Source organism: Sturnus vulgaris, chromosome 10 (genome assembly GCF_052056855.1).
Source record: "Sturnus vulgaris isolate bStuVul1 chromosome 10, bStuVul1.hap1, whole genome shotgun sequence".
NCBI lineage: Eukaryota > Metazoa > Chordata > Aves > Passeriformes > Sturnidae > Sturnus > Sturnus vulgaris.
This window is the reverse complement of record NC_142252.1, coordinates 23,666,155-23,687,592: the sequence shown is the minus strand read 5'-3', so window position 1 is coordinate 23,687,592 and position 21,438 is coordinate 23,666,155. Positions and strand designations below refer to the sequence as shown.

At 39.7% G+C, this 21,438-nt stretch overlaps 1 protein-coding gene across 1 annotated transcript; it reads left to right on the top strand.

Moving 5' to 3' along the window:
- The first annotated feature begins 18,593 nt into the window (after window positions 1–18,593).
- Window positions 18,594–21,400, top strand: LOC148222714 (serine palmitoyltransferase small subunit B-like). Its single transcript, XM_088170501.1, has 2 exons — window positions 18,594–18,707; window positions 20,335–21,400. Exon 2 carries the CDS (start codon window positions 20,354–20,356, stop codon window positions 20,594–20,596), a length of 243 nt encoding a protein of 80 aa, XP_088026627.1. The 5' UTR covers window positions 18,594–18,707; window positions 20,335–20,353; the 3' UTR covers window positions 20,597–21,400.
- Window positions 21,401–21,438: the final 38 nt, after the last annotated feature.

Here is a 21,438-nt window from a genome sequence, read left to right as displayed (position 1 = left end):
GGGGAAAGGAAAAAAAAAATTATTTAATCAAAGCGTGTCCCATGGTTGGAAGTGTCCAAAGCCCAGTTGGACGCGGCTTGGAGAAACTTGGCACAATGGAAAGTGTGAGATGTCCCTAAAGTCCCTTTCCAACACAAACCATCATGAGATCCTTCTAAAGGATCAACTCGAGCGTCACTTGTCCCCCAATTCTCTTCACGAACGCAAACAAAGCAGGATTTTGTCAATTACTAAGCCGAGAGTTTGTTTCTCATTTTGTCGGAAAAAACCCCAAAGCACGTATGGTTTTTCTCGGAGCTCTTTGTAAATTACAATTTTCCCGCAACTGACAAGCACTGAAAACCACAAGCTGTGAGTTTGAGAGCAGAACTTTGCTGCAATATAAACAATTAAATGCCGTATAAACAATTAAATGCCGTATTAAAAAAAAAAAATTAAATGCCGTATAAACAATTAACAGCCTGAGCTGCTTGCTGACAGCTGTGGAGCAGAAAACTCACAGAATCCATCCACGAACCTCGGAGCTGCCACAAAAATAATAATAATAAAAAATTGAATTAACAAACCACAGAACCCGGCTGAAATTCGGAGTGAAAAACTGTAAACTTCAGGTACGAGCATCCCGAGTTTTCCAGCAGCTCCCGCTCCCTCGGGACTTTTGTTACTGCACAAGTCACACATAAATTCTTTTTTTTGCCAATTCTTTCAAAGATAACTGGAAAAAATTGCAGAACCAAAGTTAATAATTTCAGCCTTTCTTTGTCCCATCCTCACCTCCAGCTCTGAGAAATAGCAAAATTAATGACAAATATTAAATATAACAATGATGCTGCTTTAAATTTAAGAGGTGCATAACACTCTGTTAGTGTTTTATCCAAAATTTCACATTTCAGGCCTAGAAAAACTCTCACCTTTATCTTCCCCTCTGTCACGATGTGCTTGAGTTGGGCCACGGATTTTTTTTTCTTTTTTTTTTTTTTTACCCAAAAGGCCAAAATCTGCACCTGAGACTTGGGGAAATGAGGTACCAGCACAGGTGTTGCAGTACCTGTAGCTAATGAGGTTGATTAATTAACTTAATTAAAAGTACTTAATGAATAATCCAGGAAAACTGAGGCTGAGTGTCCTGAACAGAGGTAAATAAGAAGCAGCAGGGAAATAATATTTTTAATACTACAGAAATGTGTAGCTGATAAAAAGCTGTGTACCTAATAATTCTAATACTATTATTAGTAACACTATATGATGGCTTTTAAATTTCTATTAGTTTTATATTAGGGAAAGATAAAATAAATGTAAATAAAAGAGGAGCTGCTCTCTCCCACCAACCAATTTGTTATTAATTTGTCGTTTTATTGAAATATAAATGTGTCACTGTCTATTAGCCACAAAGTGCAGAGCTAATAATTCTAGCAATATTATAATATCACTATCTCCGTTGTGGCTTTTAAAATTCTATTCATTTCATACTTAAGGAAAGATAAAATAAATATAAAATAAGAAGGATGCTGCTCTCTGCCACCAACCAATTCATTATTAAATTGTCATTTTACTGCCATATAAACGTGGAGCTGTGACTCCTGCGTTTCCCTGGGGACACTTTGGCTCCAGATCCTGGAATTGTGCAGGGAAATGAGGCGGATCCAGATCACAGAGCCCCAAAAATCACCCCCAGCCCCTCCTCCAGCTGCCAAGCACTGGCATCCCCCAATTCTCCCCCAAAATTCCGGCTCCTCCCTGTGCCCAGCGCCCCGGGAGCAGAGGATGCTCCGCGTGGAGCACGGGGAGGAGTTTTCCATGGAATTCCACAATTCTGCACCGCTTCAGTGCCAAATTCGGGGATTATTGAGCCAGATCCATGGTCCGAGCCAAAAAAAAAAAAAAATAAAAAAATTAAAAAAAAAAAAAAAAAAAAATTCCAATTCCAGGGCTGGTTCTGCACTCCAGGAGCTCTTCCCAGGGGAGAAGCAGAACTTCAACATCCACAAATTCTTTTAAACGCTGGAAATCAGCAATAAAAACGTCACCAATATTCAGGGTATCAACTGACATTTAATTTTTTTTTTTTATGGGGGCCACCTCAGGCTTTTGGTCGCTTGTGAAAGGAATGAAAAGTGATTTCTGAGGCAGGTTTGTGAATAAAGTGGATAATTATCCCTTTGGAAAACTGGGAAGAAGCGTTCCCTGCTCAACAGCTCCTCCTCCTGCTCGCCCATGGCATGAAACCACCAGGGTTTGTCTTCGTATTTTCATTTATTTTTGTATTTTGGCTACAGAAACAAATAATCTGATACTGCAAACGCGAATTCATTCTCTATTCAGCGCTCTGATGCACGGGAATTGTGGGTTATAAACAGAATAAATGTGGGAATTATTTTGGCTCCAAGAGGGAAAAATAAAGCAGCATTCAGCTTTGCTAGGCAATTTTTGTGGTAGCCAGAAAAAAGAAATAAAATAAATCAAATAGAGAGTGAGATATTGGAGGAACTCTCGCTGTTTGCTAGTCTGAATAATAGAAACATTTTTATCATTGTCATTTCTTGCTTGTGTTAAATAAAATTCGATGGTTTTGATTGGAAGAAGCTTCATTTTGTGAATGTACTTACGAGGATAAATAAAAATAATAACAGTGAAAAACTCCTTAATTTCCTGTAGTTGCAAACTGAGTTTATCATTATTTCACCCTGGGGATGAGCAGTGAGGACACAACAGCTTTCCTGGACAAAAACATTACAAGAAATATTTAATTTGATGGCAATTTCTTCATAAAAATAATCCCCAGATATGTAGGATATCTGTTCCATAATGTTCTGTGGGATGCTAAAATGTGGAGGATGTTTCTGTCGCTGTTTGCTGAATTCTGCTGCCCACTTAAAAGGTTTTCCTCAGCATTTGCAGAGTAAAAATACTTTTATTGGCATAAATCAGATATACACAACAACGCACTGAAGATTAGTCCTGGAAAATATTAAAGCAAAATATTCCCCCAAAAACCTGTGGATTCACCTCCCTTTTCTTCTGTTGAGATAAAAAATCAGAGTAGAAAAATTAATACCAATAATAGCAGCTATAAAAGTGGATTTTTTTCCATGTCAGGACAGCAATGCAGTAAAAGAACCTCGTGTTTTTCTTTCCAGATATTTTCAAAAATTGATTTTAGGATATTCAGGGTGGGCCAGCTCTGCAGAGGAATAACTCGGTGGCAATATCAGAACCTGCTTTGTGCATTGGTTTTGATAAAAATAAACCAGGCTGGGTTTTCATCTCACTTGATAAAAATGACATTTCCTGATTTTCCTGCCAGGATTTTATCTCTTGCAGGGAAATTCTGCCTCCCCTCTGCTGAACCCCTGAGAAATCTCATCCCAGCGATTCTGGTTTGCATCTCCCCTTGAAGAGGAACATTTGCAGATGTGAAATGCAAAACAACGATTTTCCACACAGGGATTCTCAACCCCGGGGACACCTTCAGGTGTAAAATCTGATTTTCATTTCTTTCCTGGCACCGTGACCTCGGGAAGGAGAGGCACGGGGAGATTTCGGATCGATCTTTTAACATCTTTTATTTGAACACAGAATTTGGGTGTGCACCCAAACACGGCAGTGGAATTGTGATATATAAATTAGAAATATGGAGACGTCCTGGTTAAATTCCTGCAGGTGCCTGGGGTGGAAATCCCACACCTGCTTCGCTCAGGGAATAAAATTCCTGATTTACAAATATAGAATTCGGTGTAAATTATACCTGGCATCAACATTATTTTAAGAAAGCAGAAATCTCATTTCCCAAGTAAACTGTGGGATGTTTTTTATTAACCTTTACATCTTCTTATTCCCTTTTAATATCAGAGCCAAACTACCTGGTGATGCATCCAGGAAAGATGAAAATATTAATTTCGTGGAAAAGTTTAACCAGGGACGTGTTTCAGAAGAAAACTCTGGGCTTTATCAACTCACAGAGCCTTGAGTTGCCACAATTCTGGAACTGCCACAAAAATTTGGCCACCGGGAGTCTTTGCTTGGTGGCAACGAGCCCCAAAATATTAATTTGGAGTTCACCTCTCCGTTCACATGTTTCGGGAGACGGGGACAATTCCAAACGCATTTTCCAGAAATCATTTCCCAGAAACGAACTCGCTGGGAATTGGGAAATGTTTGAGGCACCACCAGAACCAGGATTTTTCACATCTTTGGTTTAACCAGCAGTGGGGACATTTGGGAATGTTTGTAAAGTGAATTAATGCCTCACAAATTCCCCCATCCCCCGACTTTTCCAGAGAGCTCCAGGACGCTCAAGGAAAACAGAAAAGGGAGCTCAGCAATCCGGAATGGTTTTGTAAACTGGGCAGAGTCCTCGTGAAAAACTTTTCCTCGGATCTGGCCACAAGTTGATAAAAAGCAGCAGCGAAGAGATTTTAATTTTCTTCTCCATTAATTTTTACTCTGTTGAGCAGCTGTCTCGTGTCTGTGGTGCAGACTGGTTCGTTTGCATCCAGCAAAATTGATTTATACATTTGAATGCCTCACGTTTTTCACTCGGAGGCATTTTTGGATGCAGAAGGTGACAAGCTGAAATTCAGGATTAAATCCTTAGGCCAGGCTTGTCCCGAAGCTGAGGTGAGAGGGGAGCTGGGGTTGCAGGTGCTTTTTTTTGGTGATTTCTCCGAGACTAAAATTAGCTGTGTCCTCAGTGTAAAATTCAGATTTCACTCCCTGCCTTGGCCCTTCCACAGGTTCATTCCAGCCCTCATTTCTTCCCTCGTCCAAATTCTCAATAAAACCCAAAAAAGTGAAACTTTCTGTGGCAGGATTGAGATAAATCAGCTCTGGGTTAATTCAGATTTCCTCGGGCAAGGCAAAGAAATGATTTTTGTGATTCCCTGGCAGCCCAGGGAAATGTGGGATTTGTCTCTGGGAATATGGGATGGATTCTCCCACTGCTCCATTATCTGTTCCTTTCTTTGGTGATGGAGATAAAGAAATATTCAAAATAGGGTGGTGAAAGGATTTTTCTTGTGGAGGATTTCTTAGGAATTACCCCATTAAAAAAAAAAAATTGTGGTGTTTGTGTTGAAATTTGCTCCAATAGGGGCTGTCAGTAACAAATAAATGAATGAATGAATGAATGAATAAATAAATAAATAAATAAATCTAAAAATAAAATAATACACAGAGTAATAAATAGAATAAATATAGTAAAAATTAAATATATTAGGAAATAAAATATTAATAAATAGAATAATAAATAGAATAAATATAGTAATAAATAAATAAGAAATGATAAATATATAAATAATAACTAACGAAATAAATAAACAATAAATTTATAAATATAGTAATAAATAAATATACAAATAAATAATAAAATAATAAAATAATTTTTAAAAGCGACATAAATAAATAAATATATATATATGAAGCATTCCCACCTCCAGGGCTGGAATGGGAGATGTTTTTTTGGAAGTGATGGGAAAAGGAAAAGCCTCGAAGGAGCTGGCACAGAAAACTGAAGGAGGCCACGGGATGCAGCCAGAACCTCCCTCACACAGCCAGAACCTCCTTCAAAAACACCAGGAGTACAACAGCACAGAAAGAAATACGAAAGGAAATTAAAAAAAAAAAAAATCAGATTCAACAGTTTGGGACACACAGAGAAGATTGAAACCCATCCAGGTCAGGGGTGAGCAGCTCAGAGCTGCCCAAGGCTTGGGTTTGTGAGCAGGGAGAGGAGGAAAATTCTCATTTATAGATAATTCCCATCTATAGATAATTCCCACTTATAGATAATTCTCATTTATAGATAATTCCCATTTATAGATAATTCTCATTTATAGATAATTCCCATCTATAGATAATTCCCATTTATAGATAATTCCTATTTATAGATAATCCCCATTTCCTGATAATTCCCATTTATAGATAACTCCCATTTCCAGATAATTCCCATTTCCAGATAGATAATTCCCATTTATAGATAATTCCCACTTATAGATAATTCCTATTTATAGATAATTCCCATTTCCTGATAATTCCCATTTATAGATAATTCCCACTTATAGATAATTCTCATTTATAGATAATTCCCATTTATAGATAACTCCCATTTCCAGATGATAATTCCCATTTATAGATAATTCCCATTTATAGATAATTCCGATTTATAGCTAATTCCCATTTCCAGATGATCATTCCCATTTCCAGATGATAATTTCCATTTCCAGATGCTAATTCCCATTAATAGATAATTCCCATTTATTTCCAGCTCCCAGCCCGGGCTGTGGGAATTGCTGCCTGTGTCTCCCGAGTGACAAACTCTTTTTTCTCTTTCTTTGCTCTCCTCCTTCTCCCGGCCAAACATTCTGCCTGTGATGGGGATGGCGAGGTTTGCCCCAAAATATCTGCCAGGGCTGGAGCCTTCAGCTGTCACGAGTGTCCTTCCTCCTCCTCCTCCTCCTCCTCGCTCCAAGCACCATCTGCTGCCTCAGGACGCGGATTTGTTGCACCGGAGCTGGATTTTAACGGGGGAAATCGTCTGGCTGCCATTTAATTTTACCGCTTGGTTTTAATTTCCCGTTCCCACATCACTGCTCGGCCTCCCGAGGCACCAGGAGCTGCCTCCAGATGTGGGAATGAGCTTCCAACATCTGTGCGCTTCCCTACAGCTGCTCCCGGCTCCTTTCGGCGCGTGCCTCTGGGAAAAGCCGGTGGCAGCAAGACGATCCTAAATCCCCTTTTCCTCCCTGCCAGCCTCAGTGCTCCCAAAATTCCCGGTTTCTGTTTGGGAATGACTGGCAGATTCCTTCAGCTGGTGGAAAACGAGCAAAAAAAAAAAAAAAAAAGAAAAAATAAAAAGAAAAAAAAGGAGGAGCAGGCACGTGGAGGAAAGGCTGGGATGTAATTCCATGGAGATCCCTCTGCTGTTTATCTGATGGATGAAGGGATTTATTTCGAGCTCGTGACTTCTCCAAAAACATTGTTCTCTGCTGACCTCCCTGCTCAAATTGGAAGTCAGGAGAGCAGCTCTGCCAAGCAAATGGAACAACTTTAAAATACGGGGGGAAAGCTTCTTGTTGTGCTGTGTCTCGTGATTTTTTCGCTTTATTATCAACTCCGGTCATTGTGGAGAGCTGGGATTCTCCAGAACAACCAGGAGACCCGGGATTTGGAGAGAAAAGTTGATTTAATAAGGGAGGAGAGGACACATAAACAGAAACCCGATCAGTGCTGACACCCAGCTCCTCATGCCGGGGTTTCTGGCTCCCGGCAGCCCATTCCCAATCCATTAGTAATGCCCCACAAATAAGGAGCAGGGATTTGCACTTTTCGTGCCTGGCGTCATTACTCATTGCTTCCTAAAAAAGCCACGGAAAGCAGGAATCGGGAATCTTTGTCCTCTCGGCAGCTGCTGAGCTCAAACCCAGTCCCAGGTCTGGGCTTGGCTTAGGGCAGTGAGGGTGTCAAGAAAATGAATCCACAAACACCAGAGTTTATGTCCAAAAAGGAGCCAGAGGAGCCCTTTTTGCTTTATTCCAATAAAGGCAGAGGCCACGGGACATTCCCCTGGGATCTCTCAGTTTTTTGGAGGATGCAGCCTCCCTTTTAATCCCAATTTCCCATCTGCATTTCCCTCTCTCTTCCCCCATGGGCTGAGGTGCCTGAGAGGTCCAGACTTCCCAAACCCCTGACACCCGAGATTCCCCTCCAATGTACAACCCTCCCTTTGCATTTTTAATTCTCATAGAATTCACAGCTTTTCCCCCATTGCTTCTTTCATCCTTCAATATCCAATTTCATTTATCAGCAGCCCTACAGTTTGTTTGTAAAGGCAAATCTCTTTTTCCATTCATCACTCAGTGGAATCCATCCCATTGTTCCTTTTATCTCTCAGTGCTGGTAAAGACAAATCCCTCATTCCTCTCAAGGGTTTTGCAGCACAGAGGGGATCCTGCACTGCCTTGGATCCCATCCCTGCTGTCCCAAACACCTCCCAGGAGCTGGGATGAGCTGGGATGAGCTGGGATGAGCAGCTTTGGCAGTGGGGAAGAGGCTGAGCTGTCCCAGGATGGGTTTATGCCCCTCTCTGCCTGGGGCTGGGGTTCTGCTGGTACCCCAGGAATGCCAGTGTGTCCCACCCCATTCCCTGTGTGTGTCCCACCCCATTCCCTGTGTGTGTCCCACCCCATTCCCTGTCCCAAAGCTGGGGACGCTCTGCACCACTGGAGATGCTCAGGGCTCTCCCAGCAAGGAAAGCTCTGCAGGAAAAGGGAAGTGCTGCTCTTTGCTGGATCCAGGATTTCCCTGGCTCCTGAGGAGGGGAAGGCTCTGCTCCCATCCCATTCTTTGCATTCCCAGAGAATCCAGAGAATTTTTCCCCTCTGGTTCCTCCCATCCATGGCTGCTGCTGGGATGGCTCAAAAAATCCAGACCTGACCTGCTCCAGGAAGGGGCACCAGCCCCTGTGTCCTGTGGCACCAGGAGCAGCACAGCCCTTCCTCCCCTAAAATCCTGGAATGCTTGGCTTGAAGGGACCCCAAAACCCACCCAGTGCCACCCCAGCCATGGGCAGGGACACCTCCCACCACCCCAGCCTGCCCTTGGACACTTCCAGGGATCCAGGGGCAGCCACAGCTTCTCTGGGAATCCCATCCCGAAGCTTCCCAACTCTCCCAGGGAAGGATTTTTTTTCTACTTTAACTTCTGAGCATAAGAAATGTGCCTGAGGAGCTCAACTGAGCAGAAACACCTTAATGAGAGAATTAATCCTGGATTTTGGGAGCAAAACCAGAGAGGAGACACCAAGCAATTCCTCCTTTCTGCTCCTGGCTGCAACGGGAAAAGCAAAAAAAAGTCAAGAAATAATTTCCCAGCTCGGCTGAGCATTAGGGAGCAAACACTTCGTGTGGAACAAACACAAAACGCTGCAGTGGATTTGTCAGGGAGCAGGAGGTGGCTGAGACCCTTCTGGGCCAGCAGCCAAAATTTGGGTTCTGCTGATCGTGTTCCCAAGCAGGAGCAACAGGAATGAATTCCTGACTCGATGTGTGTGAGGACAGGAGAGGCAAAGCCAGCACGGTGGGCAGGATCCGGGGCTGCCCGCACGCCCACCCATCTTTCCTCCATCGCTTTCATTTGTCTGGTCTGCCTAGAGCTGAAAATTCACAGAAATCTTGGTTCTCAGAAGCCTTTGGAAGGGGAGGGAGATGGATTTTCATGCTGAGAAGGAAGACCCCGCTCCTTGGAACAGCAGAACCACGGGGGGGGAAAAAATGCACAAATATTCTGTTCCTGTAATAGTTATTATTATTTTTATTTTTATTTTTATTTTTATTTTTATTTTTATTTTTATTTTTATTTTTATTTTTATTTTTATTTTTATTTTTATTTTTATTTTTATTTGTAAGAATTTAGGGGGTTTTTCTTCACCTTCCCGAGTTTCTCACTGCCAGGAGCATCTGCAGCGCTGGGTGGAGGGAGAAGAAATGCAAGGGCTGGAGCTGCAGCAGTGACAGCCCAAAAAACTCCATCCCAGCCAGTTCTGAGCCAAAATTTGGGAAAAGTGGGGAAATTCAAGTGTCCTCGTCCAGGAAATTGATGGCAGCTGAGAAAGGATTCTCACCCCCAAAAATGGGTCCTTAAATGTCTGAGAAGACTCACAGGGACAAATATCAAGGCAGGAGGGGCAATAAAAAAAAAAAATGAAAAAATCTTGCTCCTCTCTGAAGGAGCGAGAAACTCTCATTCGAAATGAAAATAGATTTTAAACTTTGGCTAAGTTATATTGGGGTGAAATAATGCAGATTTGAAAAAGTTAAAAACCTTTTCTCGAGCTGCTCCATGACTTCCTCCAGGTTCATTTGTTCCCCTCTGGTACCGAGGGATTTAATGAAGTGCTGGGGTTTCAAATTAATTTCTCCACGTAGCCAAGTTCTGCTGAAAAATCTGAAATTCAAAAGTTTTTAACTGGGACCTTGCTCTGGAAAGATTTCAGCACAGAAATTGTCCCAGTGACCTTCAGCCTGTTCCATCTTCCTACACACAATTCTGGATTCTTGGGAATGTGAGGAATCAGTGGGGCTGGTGGGATGTGGGATAATATTAAAAAAAAAAAAAAAAAAAAAGAAAGGGAAAAAATCCCATTTTATAATTCTTTGCACCCTCCTGCATCACTGTTCAATAGCAGCTCTTCTCACACAATAGATTTTGACAACAATTTGCTGAATTATTTAATCACATTCATGCGTGTTTCCAGGATCAATAATGGGATTTCCCCCTCGAGCTGTATTTTGTGTATTTAATTCCATAAAAGTTGGAAAAGAACATGGGGTAAAAGTGGTAAAATCCAAGATATTTTTCCTCAGTGCCAGAATTTCAGACTCTGCAATTCTCTGTTTTCTCACTGTTTTCCCACATAACTCCTTAACCCCACTCTGAGATTTAAATTTAAAATAAATCTGGGATTATTCTTTAATTTGGGTCTTTAGAACTATTTGAAGAGGGTGCTGAAGATTCCAAGTTGCTGTAAATATCTGCCTCGGGAATCACTTCCATTGGGTTTAGGCTTTTCATAAAAACTGAATTTTTCACTGACACGTTTGAAAATGATAAGAGCTTTATTTTTGGTTTGGTTTTGGGGTTTTTGTTTTTTTTTTTTTTGGTGGAAAACTGTTTGTTGGCCATCTTTTAAATAAAAATAATTTAATCACATCTAAATCTTGGCCCAATACACGAATTTGTGGCAGCATTTTGGTTGAAAGGATTATTTTGTGTACTCGGAGCTCTCCCTTTCTCCAGCAAAGATTATTAACAATAATATTATTAATAAATAATAAATTTTTAAAAATGATGTTGATAAATATCCTTAATTTTAAGTTGGGACTCTGCATATGAAGAGAGGCAGAGGAGGATTTTAACATTTGGGTAGCAACGAGATGAACAATGGATAATTTTGCCCTTTTTTTTTTTTTTTTTTTTTTTTTTGGTCAAAATGAGCTTTTTTTTTTTTTTTTTTCTCTCCCCATCAAATGAGATTTCACAAAGATCCTCCAGGGTTCCACCTGGCATGGAAAAACGTGGCTGAAAGGATGGAATTTATCTTGGAAATAAGATCCACTGACAGGAAAGGGAGCCAGGGGGGGAAATGTTTGATATAAAAATTTATGGGACATGAAATGGGCTTTAATGGCAACTCTGACAAGTCTTGGCAAAATCGGCCCCTGGGGAGTGGCAGAGATTTTTTGGTTTAAGGCCATGAAAGTGTTTTGTGTGTGTGTGAGGGGAAAATTAAAAATGGAATTGATGGTGGTTCATAAATCCCCGAGGATCCAAAATCTCTGCTCTGGGTGTGAATTCCTGCTGGGAAAAGTTTCCTTGGGAGAGTTCCAATGGAGAGGGTGGCAGAAAATAAAATAAAATAAAATAAAATAAAATGAAATAAAATAGAATAAAAGAAAATAAAATAAAATAGAATAAAATAAAATAGAATAGAATAAAATAGAATAAAATAGAATAGAACAAAATAAAACAAAATAGAAGAGAATAAAATAAAATAAAATAAAATAAAATGAAATAAAATGAAATAAAATAAAATAAAATAAAATAAAATAAAATAGAATAGAATAAAATAGAATAAAATAGAACAAAATAAAACAAAATAGAATAGAAGAAAATAGAATAAAATAGAATAAAATAAAATAAAATAAAATAAAATAAAATAAAATAAAATAAAATAAAACAAAATAAAATAGAATAGAATAGAACAAAAAAACCCAAAAGAAAACAAAAGAAAATAGAATAGAATAGAATAGAATAGAATAGAACAGAATAAAACAGAATAAAATAAAATAAAATAAAATAAAATAAAATAAAATAAAATAAAATAAAATCATGAAACCTGGCACCTGCAAATCTGTGTCCTGAGCTGAATTTTTCCATCACTCGACCATTAGGGCTGAGTTTTCCAGGAAATCTCCACCTCTCTTTGGTGATTTAATGAATCTGGGAGCTCAAATTTATAATTAGAGGAATGGCAACACCTCATTTTAATTTTTTAAATTTATATTTTTTATATTTTTTAGATTTATATTTTTTATTCTATTTATTTTATTTATATTATGTATTCTATTTATTTTTATTTTTTTATTAATTTTTTTTTTTCCTAGGGCTCGTTTCAGCTGGGATGGAAGGCTTTTATATTTCTGAAAAGAATTTCTCTTTTTAGGCCACTCTTTTATTAATCATAAAGATGGATAAGCACAAAAGAAAATATTTTTACATCTACACTGAAATTCTGGAAATTCCACAGTGACAAATGGCTCTTGATAAGAGGAGGATACAAAGGGGGAGAAAAAAAAGAGAAATGATAAAAAACGAGGCCTTGTGGCAGCTCTGAGGGGGCTGAGGCAGAAAAAAAAAAAAAAAAAAAAGATTAAAACTGCAAAATTCCAGTTCTTAATGATTAATTTCCCAAATAACTGCATCACATTTAACAAAAAAAAAAAAAAATAAAAATCCACATTTTAGGCGTGTGGAGAGAAATAACTCCCCCCAGTTCTTAATTATTAATTTCCCAAATAATTGCATCATATTAAGCAAAAAATCCAAATTTTAGGCGTGTGGAGAGAAATAATTCCCCCCTGGGTGTTCTTGATGCCATTAAAAATTAAAAATAAAACCTTCACGACAGAAAATTCTGGTTTGTAAAACGTGAAAGAGTTTCCAGAAAACAGCAATAAAACCTCACCCAAAGCAATATTTTCTGAGAAGAAATAAATGACCAGGAAAAAATGTCCCCGACAGAAAAAATATCCACTATTACACTGAAAAAAAAAAAAAAAAAAAAAATTCCTGTTTCTTACAGAGAAGAGGAAGAAATTCCTGTTCCTTTCTCTGGACCGCAAAAAGTAGGACGTGTGTGTAAAAAAAAAAAAAAATATTTAAATAAAGAGGATTCTTAGCCAGGGAAAGGTCTGAAGCTCTGTCAAAATAATAAAAATAAAGCAGCAGCAGCCCTGATTATGTTGGCAGGGCAGAAATGCAGAAGATTTGTTTTCTACAAGAAAATGCATCAAAATCTCAATTTATCCCTTTTGTCACCCAGGAATAAAATGGGAGGTGAATTCACTTTTCTGAGAGGTGTCACCACTAAATATTGACCAGGAATGATTGGAAAAAAAAAAAAAAAAGCTGAAAATTCCAAATTTGTGGGTCCTGGAGAGCAAGAAATAGAAAATAATGACATGGATAAATAGTCATTGGAAAAATTTAATTTAAATGAATTTAGGAATAGTTTCACTTTGATGACATTGATAAATACTCATTGGAAAAATTCAATTTAAATGAATTTAGGAAGAATTTCACTTTGATGACATGGATAAATACTCTTTTGAAGCAAGTTTGAGATAAATAAATTCTCTTTTGAGATTGATGTGACCACTTTGGGCCTCAGGAGGGAGGCTGAGGAACCAAAAAAAAAAAAAAAAAATCACTGAGCTCATCCTCTCCTCCTGAACATTTTCCCGAAAAGCCCAAATTTTAATTTTGCTCCTAAACGCAGCTCCTGCAGGTGGATTCTCAGATGAAATCAGGTGAATGTTCCTGAAAAAGGGATTAAATATTTCTGGGGATGGAATTGAGCAGCTGAATTTTCCTGGAGAAGGGATGAAACATTTCTGGGGATGGAAGTGAGCATTGTAACATGTAACATGTAAAACACGAATGTAAAATGTAGCATGTAAAACGTAACATGTAACACGTAAAATATAAAACGTGAAATGTGAAATGTAACATGTGAAATGTGAAATGTAACATGTGAAATGTGAAATGTGAAATGTAACATGTGAAATGTAAAATGTGAAATGTGAAATGTAAAATGTGAAATGTAAAATGTGAAATGTGAAATGTGAAATGTAAAATGTGAAATGTGAAATGTAAAATGTGAAATGTGAAATGTGAAATGTGAAATGTAAAATGTGAAACGTAAAATGTGAAATGTAAAATGTGAAACGTGAAATGTAAAATGTGAAATGTAACATGTGAAATGTAAAATGTGAAACGTGAAATGTAAAATGTGAAATGTAAAATGTAAAATGTGAAATGTTCAATGTGAAATGTGAAATGTGCAGTGTGCAATGTGAAATGTGCAGTGTAATTCCGTGGCCGGCCATTCTGGACACTCATTTGTGACTCCAATGACAATTTCACCTTCCCTGGGGCTGTGCCCGGGGCCGATCCCTCCCCATTCCCGGCACATTCCCCGTGTTTGTGCCACCCCCGCTCCCTGAATTCCTCTGGAATTCCCTCCCCCATTCCCCGTGTTTGTGCCACCCCCGCTCCCTGAATTCCTCTGGAATTCCCTCCCCCGTTCCCTGTGTTTGTGACGCCCCCATTCCCTCAATTCTTTCCCCATTCCCTGTGTTTGTGCCACCCCCATTCCCTGAATTCCTCTGGAATTCCCTCCCCCATTCCCTGTGTTTGTGCCACCCCCGCTCCCTGAATTCCCCTGGAATTCCCTCTCCCATTCCCTGCCCCATTCCCTGTGTTTGTGCCACCCCCGCTCCCTGAATTCCCCTGGAATTCCCTCCCCCATTCCCCGTGTTTGTGCCACCCCCGCTCCCCGAATTTCCTTGGAGTTCTCTCCTTTGTGCCACCCCCATTCCCTGAATTCCCCCGGAATTCCCTCCCCCATTCTCCCCCATTCCCTGAATTCCCCCGGAATTCCGTCCCCCATTCCCTGAATTCCCCCGCTGCAGACGGCTGTGGGGAGCTGTGGGGTGACTCCGGCAGGCAGCAATGTTAATTAATGCTAATTAACATGAATTTGCATCCCAAAGGGCCCAGGCGAATTCCTGCTGCAGTCCCAGCCCTTCCTTGGCCACTTTCTGTGCCCATTCCTCGGGAATCCCTCCAGCCCGAGCCGGGCCGTGCAGATGTTTCACACCTCTGGATGCACCAACTGTGCCATAACCCTCTCAAGTTTTAGCAGCAATTATTTTTTATTATTTAATGTCACACTAACGCACTTAATGGTACCATTTATTTTTATTTCGCTTTTTAAATTAATTATTTGTAATTTCAATTGGTTAATCTTTTTTTTTTTTGCGAGTCAATTCATTACTTAGAAGGTGTTTGTGTGTTGTATGTGTTAAGGCTCTCCCTCTATATAGGTTTTAAATTTTTTTTGAGGATTTTTATTTATTTTTACTTCTTTTTCACAAGTGCAAATTGCTTTCTTGTAAGAACAGATTCTTCTGTCAACTGATTCTTATTTTGATTTTTTTTTTTTTCCTCATGGGAACTCAACAGGCTGGCTGTTAATTTAGCTGAAATAACAAGGCCTGATTTTTTTAAGGCCTTTCTTTTATAAGGTTTTACCTTCATTCAACACCTGGAACAGTTTTCCCCTTTTCCCAGGACAGGAGTGGAAGTTCTGTGAGTTCCCTCCAATCCTCAGCAGGAGCAGGAACAGGGAAGGATTTCATTTTAATTTTGATTTCTTGTGGTGTACAGGTGTAAAGCAGGCATATTTCAGGTATTTTTATATTTATTATCTTTTTTATTTTTTTTTTATAGCTTGGTTTTCTATGGGAACAAAGCTGATTTTCTTTCATTACCTCTCTGTTTACACCCCACACTTTTCAGCCCCTTGATTTCAGGGAAGTTGGGAAAAGAAATAATGATCTCAAAAATGCAAATTTGATCAGAAGAGATGATGAGGAGGAGAAAATCAGTTTTATTACATAATCCTTACTGGGCAGCAGAGAAACCCCACAAAACACAACCACTCTGCCTCTTCTCACACATCAGAAAATCCCATTATGGCATAAAATAATAGGGGGAAAAAAAAATCATTATTTCTACACGTGGAGCTAATCTGTTAAATTCTCTATAAACCCCAAATTTTCCACGTTAAAAACTTGATGCTGAAAAGGGGAAGTTGGTGATTTCCTTTGTAATTTGAATATTTCTCCTTTGTTTTGTTAATTTTTCCCTCGCTAAGAACAATTTCTGTGCCCTGGTGTCGCTTTTATATCGTTGGGTTTGAATTTGTTTGGCAGGAAAGCAGAGGGGAGAAGCAATAAAAAGAGATTTTATAAAATCGAATCGTGTGGGGAATATAATCAAGAAATCTAAAAACAAGGGACAAAGTGCTACTGGGAGAGTCTCATTCCTGCTCTTCTGGGTGAGATATTTGCAAAAAAAATTTGTTTTTTAAATGTATTTCCAGTCATCCATCAAAGGTAGAACGTGGTTTTGTGAGGGATTTTTTTGGTAGAATTTTGGAATATTTTTTTAGGTTCTTTTTATTTTTTTTTTTTCCTTTCCTCTCTGCATGAAACGAAGCATCTCAGATAAGATAAAATCGCTTTAAAATGTGGGGATTTCAGGGAAACGCCGTGTTCTGAGTGAAGCTGTGCACACCCCATTGTGCACTGTGGAAATTATTGATAATTTTTTTTTATTTCCCCTTGGGATATCAGCTGGGAAAAAGCAGCAGGAGCAGAGAATTCCTGGGAATTTTCCTCTCCTGCATCCCAGCCCTGCTTGGGAATGGATCCTGCTCCTCCCCCTGGCATCTCTTTCCCAATGGATCAGGTAAAATTTTGGGAAGAAATTTTAGATTTTTTTAGTTTTTAACTGCTAGAGCCAAACAAACCCACACGAATCTCCCTGGTGTTGTTTCACCCCCTGGAGTTTGTTATTAAAAATGGAAAATTATTGAAAAAACCTGAACATCTCCGAGTGGTTTTGTACTTGGGAGTGTGAAAAACGAGCTTTGCTTTGCTGGTAAATTTTAAAAGGTTTAATAAAAGACAATAAAAGACAATAAAAGACAATAAAAGACAATAAAAGACAATAAAAGACAATAAAAGACAATAAAAGACAATAAAAGACAAAAAGCAAAAGGTTCAGCCAAGAGCCCCCTAACTCAGAAATAACTTTGTTAAATGCATCAACCTGTTACATATTCATAGACCTTCATGCATTATTCAAAATCATCCCTCCCCAACCTGTAAATCAACTTTTTTTTTTTTTTTCTCCTCGTGGTTCAGTCTTGTCGTGCACTCCCTGATAACAGAGATCAATAAATTCCTTCCCTGGGGTTCTGGTGTCCGATAATCCAAGAATGTGAAGAATTTCTTGATTATCTTTTTACCATTCTCTGAGTTAATTACATGAACAAAACCTTTTTGCATCACCATGTTATAGTCCAAAAAAAAAATTATATTTATCACGCTAATATTTCTAACTTTTCTTAATAGCAGAGCTAAAAGAAACTGTATTAATTATCCAACATTATACATGCAACATTCATTTTAATATTGGTGAAAAGCCAATAATAGAACATGCACTTAGAACAGGAGAAATGGAAGAATCTCCTGAGTTTTCCTGAATTTTCTGTGGATGTTTTTGGGGAGGATTGAGGGAGCCTGGAGGTGCCAGCCCTGCAGGTTTCAGCAGAGGCTGCTCCACCTGCCAGGGAAGCTGAGGAAACTGGAGCAGGGATGTTGTGAGAATCAAACACTGATTTTTTTTCACCTCAAAACACTTTGTCCCTCCAGACTCCACTGAAATTCGTGGCTGGAAAACTGCTTGGAATGAAAAAAAAAAAAAAAAAACAACAACTCCTGAGGGACCGAGGGTGAGAATTCATGGAGAATTTGGCTGAAAAGTTAAAAGTGGAGAATTTCAACAACTGCTGCTGGGGCAGCCTTTCCCCATTTCTGCATTTCCTAGGGAAAAAAAAAAAAGGACATTTCTTAACCAGAAACCTTGATTTTGGTTGGAAAAATGAAATTAAATGAAACCCCAGTCAGGGTTTGCTGGCAGGTGAGGCCAGGCTGTGTTTGGTGAGGAAGGGAGGAAAGGTGAGCTCACACATTGCTGCTGGCTCTTTATGCCCGTGCAGAGCTGATTCATATTTGGAAATGATTTGGCTGCAGGCAGATATTTTCCAACACCATCTATTATGCAGATTTCTACCTCATTTACTTGCCCAATTAAATCATTCAAATGCCTCCAGCATTTGTGACCTGCTCTTATTTTTTGCAGCTTTTCTGAGGAAAATTCTCTCTCTTTTCCTTAGCCCTCCCTCATTCCCCAAATTCCCTCCACTCTGGGTTTTTGGATGAGATTTGGGAGATGCAGAGATTGGGAGATGTTTGAGAATTATTCAAATCAAAGGTTGCAAAAGAAGGTGGTGGCTCCACTGCAGATTTTCCTGTGCCACATTTTTGTGGCTGTTTAGCTCTGACCCCATAATTCAGTGGAGACATTAAATTGCCACTTGCAGGAGCTCCAAGCCCCTCAGGTGTTTTGGGAGGTTTAAAATTAGGGAAGGAATTAATGGTAAATATTGTTTTTTTTTTTTTTTTGCCTGGTGTGTTCCTCCCTTCAGTGTCCTCAAGCTTGGGCTCAGCTCCAAGATCCAGGTGTCCTGAACGTGGTGCCAGACAGGGAATAAATTATTGCATAAATCAGAGAGTCCTGTGGCCAGGGGAGAATAAATTATTGCATAAATCAGAGAGTCCTGTGGCCAGGGGAGAATAAATTATTGCATAAATCAGAGTCCTGTGGCCAGGGGAGATCTCAGTGAGGAGGAGGAGGGCGGGGAGTGGAGGCCAGGCTGTGTCATTGAGGATCAAAGCTCCCGGTGCTGCCTCTCCATCCACACTGGAGCTGCTCCCTTCTCCCTTCCTGCCCGTGCACAGGTGAGTTCTGCTTCTCCCAACCCGAATTTTTTTTCACAGGAATAAAAAAAAAAAAAAAAAAAAAAAAAAAATTCTTTCCTCAAATCCACCCAGTGATGTTTGATGGGAAAAGGCTCAGGTGTCACCCGGTTTAGTAAAAACTGAAATGGGGTGGTTAATGAGGATATTTGCCACAAGGAATTATGAATATTTCCAATACTGAGGCATTTGTTTCGCTCACCTGGCAGGAAGAAAAGAGGTGGGGAAAGATATGGGAGCAAAATGTCTCTAAAATCTCTGGCAAGTGGCTTTTTTTAGGAGAAAATCCCTCTCTGTTTGCATCTATGGAGTTAATTGTATGTCATTTCTGAGGGATAAACTTCTTCCCACAGATTTTGACACCACCAGGAGTTCTTTGCTTCCCAGTTAAAAAATGGGAAATCAGAGTTTTTGGGGTTGTTTCCTCTTATTTATCAAAGGACAGAAAGTGTCAATAATTGAAATTGTCCTGTTCTCCCTTTTCCTCTCCAGTTCTGTGTCCTGCTATGACATAATGCAACACTCAGTCACTGTTAGCACTGATTTATTTCTTCTTGAAAAGAAATCTGTGTGTATTCTTAATTTACACATACAATATAGAATGTAGAATAGACATTTCATTTTAAATATATATTTTCCATATAAAATATACTTTCTATTTTATATGTTGCATATTATATACGTGGTATATATTCTATTTTATTCTACACTACTACTCCTATTCCTTATTATTATTATTATTATTATTATTATTACTACTACTATTATTACTATTATTATTAGTTCATTCTGGCAACAGATTAATTCAATCCCTGCTGCAGAAAAAGCTGGATAACCTGGATGTAGTTTCCTATTTTTGGAATTCTGTATGTGTGGAGTTCTCCACGCTCTCACTTTGTAACTGGGACTTCCAGCAGCAACTGGAGAAAAAAAAAAATCCCGTTTGCAGTGGTAGAAATCACAAAATTCTGTGTAGAAATCCGCAGGTGGGAAGGAGGAGGAGGAGGAAGGAGGGAGGGTTTAAAGGGATTCTGAATTAAGCTGCTCCAGCAGAGTGTTGAGTAACCCAGTGCAAGGTGCAATTCTGGCAGAGCTCAGCCTGGGGAGTGGGATTGGCACAACTCCTGGATGAAATGAGCCCTGACAGGGCCTCCTTGGTGAGGATGGAGCAGTGTGAGGTTCCCATTTCTATGATTCCCCATTTTTTATCCCACAGGGAGCTGTGGGAAGCAGGGATGGATGTGAGGAGCACCCTGGATGGTGCAGTGTGAGGTTCCCATTTCCTGATTCCCCATCTTTTATCCCACAGGAGATTTTGGAGGTGGGGATGGATGTGAGAAGCACCCTGATCTCCCAGAGATGGTGCAGTGTGAGGTTCCCATTTCCATGATTCCCCATCTTTTATCCCACAGGGAGCTGTGGGAAGCAGGGATGGATGTGAGGAGCACCCTGGATGGTGCAGTGTGAGGTTCCCATTTCCATGATTCCCCATTTTTTATCCCACAGAGAGGTTTGGGAAGCAGGGATGGATGTGAGGAGCACCCTGAGCACTCAGGGATGGTGCAGTGTGAGTTTCCCATTTCCTGATTCCCCATTTTTTATCCCACAGGGAGCTGTGGGAAGCAGGGATGGATGTGAGGAGCACCCTGAGTTACCTGTACTGGCTCTTCTGCCAGTTTGAGCTGATCACCTGCAGTTACCTGATGGAGCCCTGGGAGAAGATTCTCTTCTACTCCTTCAACCTGGCCATGCTGGGGCTGCTGCTCTACACCACCTATGTCTGTGTGGCTTTCCACGCCAGCTCAGCCTTCCAGCTCCTCTGCAGCTTCCTGGCAAACCCACGGGAAAACCCTCTTGCTGTGGTGAAGTAAAAGCTCACCCCGATTTTGGGATCCAAATCTTTCTTTTTTGTCCGTTTTTCTCCAGGAGCAGCGAATTCTGCTTTATTCTCTCTTGGTGTTTCGCTCTGACAGCAAATGATTTTTGCTCCAATCAAGCCCTGCTTTTATTATTTGCTTCTTCAAGAGCTTCCAATTTGAAGGACCCACTGGAATTACAGAGCTGGGATTGGGACAGGAATAATTCCCTTGAAGATTTTGTTATTCTGGGAGAAAGGAACAACCCCTCTGAAGATTTTATTATTTCAGGAGAAAGGAATAACGCCCCTGAAGATTTTATTATTCTGGAGAAAAGGAACAACCTCCATGAAAATTTTATTATTTCAGGGGAAAAGGAGCAACTCTCCTGAAGATTTTGTCATTTCAGGAAAGCTGCTTGGATATGGAAAGTTTTCATCTGGAGAAATGATACAGCATGAATTTGTTCTTGTCTGCCAGAAGAGATGTGCACCCAAAAAATCCTGGACGAGAGGGGAGCTGCTTCCCTGAGCTTCCTGTGTTTTTATGGAATGATTTCAGGATTTATTCATTCTCCTTGATTGTTTTATACAATGAATTATGTTACCATGATGCAAACAACAATTAAAAATGAGAGGATGTGCTGCTGTGAGAATTTATGATGAAACTCTCAGATTCTTGGGCTTTATAAAAACAGGTAATTTTTGGTTTACTTTAGAAGATGAGTGAATCATGTGCATCACATAGAGAATATAACACTACAGATTCACTTGTGGTAGGGTTTTTCAGTTGAAAATAAATCCCCTAAAAATGTAAAAATACAATGTCTCCTTTTCCCCTAACCCTTCCCTCCCTAC

Excerpts from the sequence above, each read along its gene's own strand:
- LOC148222714 (XM_088170501.1), top strand. The coding sequence starts at position 20,354 with ATGGATGTGAGGAGCACCCTGAGTTACCTGTACTGGCTCTTCTGCCAG.